The sequence below is a fragment of the Scomber japonicus genome, chromosome 12 (assembly GCF_027409825.1).
Source record: "Scomber japonicus isolate fScoJap1 chromosome 12, fScoJap1.pri, whole genome shotgun sequence".
Taxonomy (NCBI): Eukaryota; Metazoa; Chordata; class Actinopteri; order Scombriformes; family Scombridae; genus Scomber; species Scomber japonicus.
The window spans coordinates 15,644,527-15,650,526 of NC_070589.1; the positions used below are offsets into that span (position 1 = coordinate 15,644,527).

Consider the following 6,000-nt stretch of genomic DNA (forward strand, 5'->3'; position numbering starts at 1 on the left):
AGCAATGATTCATTACCTCACTGGATTTAGCCACCTCCAGCTCCAGATTTGCCCTCCTTGAATGTGTGTGTGTGTGTGTGTGTGTGTGTGTGTGTGTGTGTGTGTGTGTGTGTGTGTGTGTGTGTGTGTGTGTGTGTGTGTGTGTGCGCGCGCCGTGCACTAGTAGTAATGAGGATAAATGAATATCCAACCTTTGCAGTTATAAATGAATCCACAGGCCTTGGTAATGAATACTAATAGTGCAGGGAGAGGGCCTCATGTGCTGTGAATTGAAAACGAGCCTGTATAATTACAGTTCATGTATTCAGCCTCTCAAGATGCCACAGTCATATATTTTAGTCTTTATTTGCCAAATGAGATAGAACTTTTGGCAAAAGAGCCTTTTGCTTCCTCTCTTCTCCCGTCCTATACAGACTATTTCATCTACTCCTGCACTTGACTTGGTTTTTACCCTTCAAAAAATCATTTTAGCTTCACAAATTTTCCCTCCTCTTTTCTATTCACCTCTACAGACATAGAAGGCTGCGAGCATGGTTGGAGGAAGTTCCACGGCCATTGCTACAGGTAGGAACGATGAAAAGCTGGCTTTACTGTGAAAATGAATGTTACAGTATATCTACCTGCTACCACAGGTGCCTCATTTATCTGCATTACTCTTCCATACCCTTGAGTAATGTGTGACATACTTACTGCTCTGTAGCATTAGAACTTGTCTTGCTGTATAATATATGAATTATGTATTTCCATATACACTCACACGGTGTCGTCCCTCAGGTACTTCACCCACAGACACACCTGGGAGGATGCAGAGAAAGACTGCAGAGAGCACAGTGCCCACCTCAGTAGTGTCATCTCCGCTACTGAGCAGCAGTTTATCAATGGTACGAATGTATTTCTGTTGGCTTCTTTTGTCTCCTGCAGGTATAACACCCACTTAAAACCACACCAAAGGACAACAAATTAAATCCAACATGTGATCTAGACATGCAGAAACAAGAATATATCAAATTTAACTAAATAAAAAAACTGTAAATAATATGTAGGGTAACACAGACAAGGTGTTGTTTATTAATGGTAGAGTGGAAGACAAAGAAGAGGAAGTGAAAACAAAATAATACACGAATGAAATGATAAAAGAAAAATGTGGTTGAATACACAAAACGGAAAAGGACAGACTACTTCTGTGAGTGTGTGAGTCTAAATACACATTGTGTGTGTGTGTGTGTGTGTGTGTGTGTGTGTGTGTGTGTGTGTGTGTGTGTGTGTGTGTGTGTGTGTGTGTGTGTGTGTGTGTGTGTGTGTGTGTGTGTGGACATCAGGGCTTTTACAGATAAGTGATTAAGTCTAATGGAAATATGGTGTTGGTGGTTTTTCCAGGTCTGGGTCATGACAACGCCTGGATCGGTCTGAATGACCGCACAGTGGAGGAGGACTTTCAGTGGACTGACACCAACGATCTGGTGAGTCATCATCTCAAATTTGTAGTGCTCAGGTGTAATCACACAAATGCCAGACAGTGATGTGAAAATACCAGTTTTTATCCAAAAAACTGAGAGAAGATTTGAGTCTTGCCTGGCAGCAGTGACTAATAAAAGCTAGTGCATCTGCATTTTGTTGTTTCCTGATGTGCAGGTATATGAGAACTGGAGGGAGAGCCAGCCGGATAACTTCTTTGCAGGCGGCGAGGACTGTGTGGTGACCATCGCCCATGAGGATGGCAAGTGGAACGACGTGCCCTGCAACTACAACCTGCCCTACATCTGCAAGAAAGGCACAGGTACTGTAACACAGCTGGACTGAATGTAACCAAACATCTGGCAGTACTAATGAAAAGTACAAATAAACAATAATTTGATGTTGAAATGCTGCCTGACACTTCCAGGTCCACTTTTAGTCCCTTTACAATTTGCAATAAAATGTGTCTTGTATCCAGACAGTATGTAGATTTGATTTACACCTGGTATTAATGTGTCTTCAGTGTCCTTATTTAGATCAAATCCAATCGCTCGATCCAGCTCAAACAACCGTACATCACAACCTTCTCTCATTTGCACAATTTCAAAAGATTTTCAAAAGATGGCAGCCATGCTTGAAGCTGCTCTACTGTGCAGACTTTTGCTGGCTTTTGGAAGCAGGGAAGAAGCCACGAATTATTTGAACATCAATAGTTTATTTGTTGCTTTCTTGTTAGCTTGCTTTATTCACTACTGGCTAATGGCTGCTACCTTGCTGATTTGGAACATTATGTATGTCTGACCACGTAGTTGTTGGATGTGGATTAATCTCTGACACTCCATTCTCAATACGTCCTTGGTGCATTTACACCTGTACTGTCATGAGGTCAAGCACCATCTGATTGCAATCCAGTCACCCAAAATGCATTTTTTTTAAGTGTGAAGGGGTCCTCTGATTCTCTTACAGCACAATGCTTAATAATCAGTTTATGAGGACAGATTGGTGCTTTCTTCATACAGTTTAGTTTCTTGTGTGTTATCACTGACCAGCTGGCAACCTGTTAGTCAGAAATGCACATCATCAGCTCCGGTGCTCAGGAAATTTCTTCCTGGAGCTTCTCACACAGCCACTCAGCAGTTGGTCAGGCCTAAGTAGCTGTTTCACATTATTTGCAGTTTTTCTCCTTTAAAGGTCATGACAGCGGATGCTCCAAAAAATGAAATGACAAACACAAACTTTAGTGAAGATTGTGATTCTGTCTCAAACAACACGCATTGATTTTTCAGAACTATATCAATCTCAATCTTCCTCTTATTGCTGTTCCTCTCTCTCCTCTGAGCTCACTTACACTTGTCCAGACAGCAGAACTGTACTTATGCACTGTGCAGTTATTGCCAATTACTGCCTTGTCCACAAATACGATCTGAAATTCTTGTGAGTCATTTCACCAGGCTTTCCTGATATTTACCCACACCTTCCCTCTGTGATTTGACTCAGTTGGGCTGAAAGTGAATGCAGTTAGAGCTTGTAGGATGCAACCAGAACTAAAGATAGGGACAACTCTGAAGACAGTGGAGGGTCTGTAGGAGTGAGAGAAAGAGAGAGGGGAAGAGATAGAGGAGGACAGGATTAGTAGTAAAGGATTAGAAGTACTTTAAGTGTATTTGTTTGTCTGGCTGTCTGCTATAGGGCCCCATTACCTCCCTCTGGCCAGGCTACAGCGCTGCTCATCACTCACATTCACAGCAAGGCTGCCATCTAGAGGCAACACACACTGAGCAGTTGTGGGCTCTATTTTAGAGTCTGAAAAGAGAACTAAAGTTGGTCTCTCTCTGCTGAACGGATGCATAAGGAATGAAAGTAACATTGGATGTATTGTAGCTCCATATGTATCTTACTGATATCTTGAGCAAAAACAGCAATCAACCTTTTCATGTTTGATGCATTTTTGGCAGTGCTGTGTGGGACCCCACCTGCAGTGGAGAACGCCCATTTGATAGGTCGGCGGAGGTCACACTATGACATACATGCAGTGGTGCGCTACCAGTGCTCTGAAGGCTTCTACCAGCGCCACATCCCCACCGCACGCTGTCGGGCTGACGGGAGCTGGGAGCGACCCAGGATCATCTGCACAAAGTGTAAGTGTTCAATATCTAATGATACATTATTTTATTGTTATTTTCTCCACCTCCTCATCAACAGACATGATGCCTTTTTGTGTTTTTAATTGATTAATTCTCCTATATAGCTTAAATAACATGTTTTACTTTCCTGGTGAGCAAGGCAAGGCAAATTTCAATAACAAGAAAAAATCAAAGAGACATTAAGGCAAAATGTAAAATAAAAATAAAAATAAAAAGATAAATTCGAACAGAATTCACAAGAGTTAAATAGAAAATAAGAGATAAGTTAAAATAGAATAAGAAAGATGAAAGAGTATGCAAAATATGAATCTAAAGCCCCAAATGTCATTTAATAAAAGGCAGCAGCAAACAGAAAAATCTGAGAGTCGGAGCAGACCTCAAGTTTTCAGGGAGTTTGTTCCAGATGAGTGGTGCATATAAAGTGAATGCTGCCTCTCCAAGTTTAGTTTTGACCCTAGGGACAGAAAGCAGACCTGTCTCCGACCATCTGAGAGGCACCTCACATGTCACAAGTCCTAAAATATTCTTGGACAATAGAATCATCACACAAAGCAGTACTGCAAAGAAAGAACCAGATTAGGATAAAAGTAATAACTACAATAATGTCTCTTTACTTTTTAAGATAAGTGGAAAGGTTGTCTATATCATGTGAAGGTACAATGTTGTTTCACTGTCTCTGGCCAAAGTGGTGCACCAAAAATCACAGGCCAGGACCTACTGTCTCAGATATTGACAACATTTAGCTACAGATAAAGGAAGCAAGATACTACAGAGACTTCTCATCCAGCCAAATGTGTTGTGAATGTCCTCCCTTCTTTTTAAGGACTAGCTCCTATTCAGAGTCTGTTTTCCATCCATAAAATACTGTAATGGTGTGAACAGAAAGGTACGCAATAGTTACAGTATACATATGAGGACACTTGATTTGGTTATTTAAAGTATATATTTTTAAAGGTTTTAATGTTTGTTTGGCAGTGATAATTTGATGATTGTATATGAAATCTTGATGATTTTATCACGAAACAGGTGTCTTTTTTCATTTTGTATCCTGTAATCTCACCATAGCAAACTGTCAATTAGATTGAAATGGCAATAATCTTGAATTCAATAATGAAAAGACCTTATTTTAAACAGTGAGCAGTGGATTTCATTTAGAGAAAAAGTGGCATGAGGTGTGATAATCTTACAACATTATTTATTACCCTACAGTTGTGATGTGTCACTACTACAGTATATACAGAAAACCAGATGAACTCATTTGCTTCCTTTCAACTTCAGCCCGTAGGTCACACCGGTACAGACGCCATCACCACAATCAGCACCACGAGCGCCGCAGCCACAGGAGACACGGAGGAGAGGGACATAAGGCCAGAGAGGACGTGCACAGCTACTACTGAACCAAATAATACAACATTTGCAATGCCTAGGTGCTAACCATGGCCCATAAAGAAAGACAGTAGTTCACGTGAAACAATCCCATTTCCTTTTTTGCTTCTAGCCATGCTCTGTTTAGCTTTATTCCTCCTGATGAATAAGGTATTCTCCCTCTAACATACAGTTTACATCACTGAGTTTGGGTGTTTTGATGCTTCTTTTTGTTCTCACCCTGCTTCCTTTAACCAAGGTCCATGCGAACACTTATCTTGTAACACTAACACTCTTATTAACATCCTCCCTCTCTAACATCTCAGTACGGTAAATCCTCCACCTTTCTACGAACTATAACCCTCTCAGACTGGCAGCGCGTGTGTGAGCGTATGCGTGGAAGAGAGAAACTTAATAAAGTGCTGAGCCACTCTTTGTTTTTGTAAAGGTTTGCTTGTTCTACATGAAAAATTACTTTCATCCTAGTATTCTGTTTACAAAGCACAGATGTAATTGATGCAAGCTAGCATTCAGTCCCTGGTATCCCTGAGCTTTTTGTATGTGTACTGTAGCTGTTACTTTTTCCATAGAGCACCTGAATAGCTGGTCTGTTTTGTTCTACTGACATGCTTTTTTCTAATATTTGCTATGTTTTTGTGTAATGTTACTATTTATTATGAATCATTTGCTAGTGAATAAGCTTTTTTTTTTTTTACTTAAACTTCTGAGAGCCGGTGTAACATCACTTTTCTATACTATATAAGTCCAACAATCAAGTAACAAAATTAATCATTTGATTGCCTCTAATCTCTGTATTGTAAATATTGTGGTGTTTGTTATTGGCTGATCCTTGATCAATAGCTGGACCTTGTCCAATCAAATAGATCGTCATCCCCTTAAGCACTCTCAGCTAATGAATACGTCTCATTGGCAGTTGATTGATCGGTAGTGTGGATGGGATTATTGGACTCTTTCTTGAGATAACCACTTGATTGTATCTGACTCGCTGAATACTCTCAATCTTTGCACGGCTATA

The 6,000-nt window shown here is 40.4% G+C and overlaps 1 protein-coding gene across 1 annotated transcript in view; it reads left to right on the forward strand.

Annotated features, from left to right (window-relative positions):
* The window catches only part of LOC128369623 (neurocan core protein-like), a 36,172-nt gene extending 31,128 nt beyond the window's left edge, over nucleotides 1-5,044 (forward strand). Inside the window, 6 exon segments of the mRNA XM_053330701.1 lie at nucleotides 513-564; nucleotides 775-881; nucleotides 1,378-1,460; nucleotides 1,633-1,777; nucleotides 3,411-3,593; nucleotides 4,878-5,044. Coding sequence (XP_053186676.1) covers nucleotides 513-564; nucleotides 775-881; nucleotides 1,378-1,460; nucleotides 1,633-1,777; nucleotides 3,411-3,593; nucleotides 4,878-4,996 — 689 coding nt within the window. The 3' untranslated portion in view covers nucleotides 4,997-5,044.
* Nucleotides 5,045-6,000: the final 956 nt, after the last annotated feature.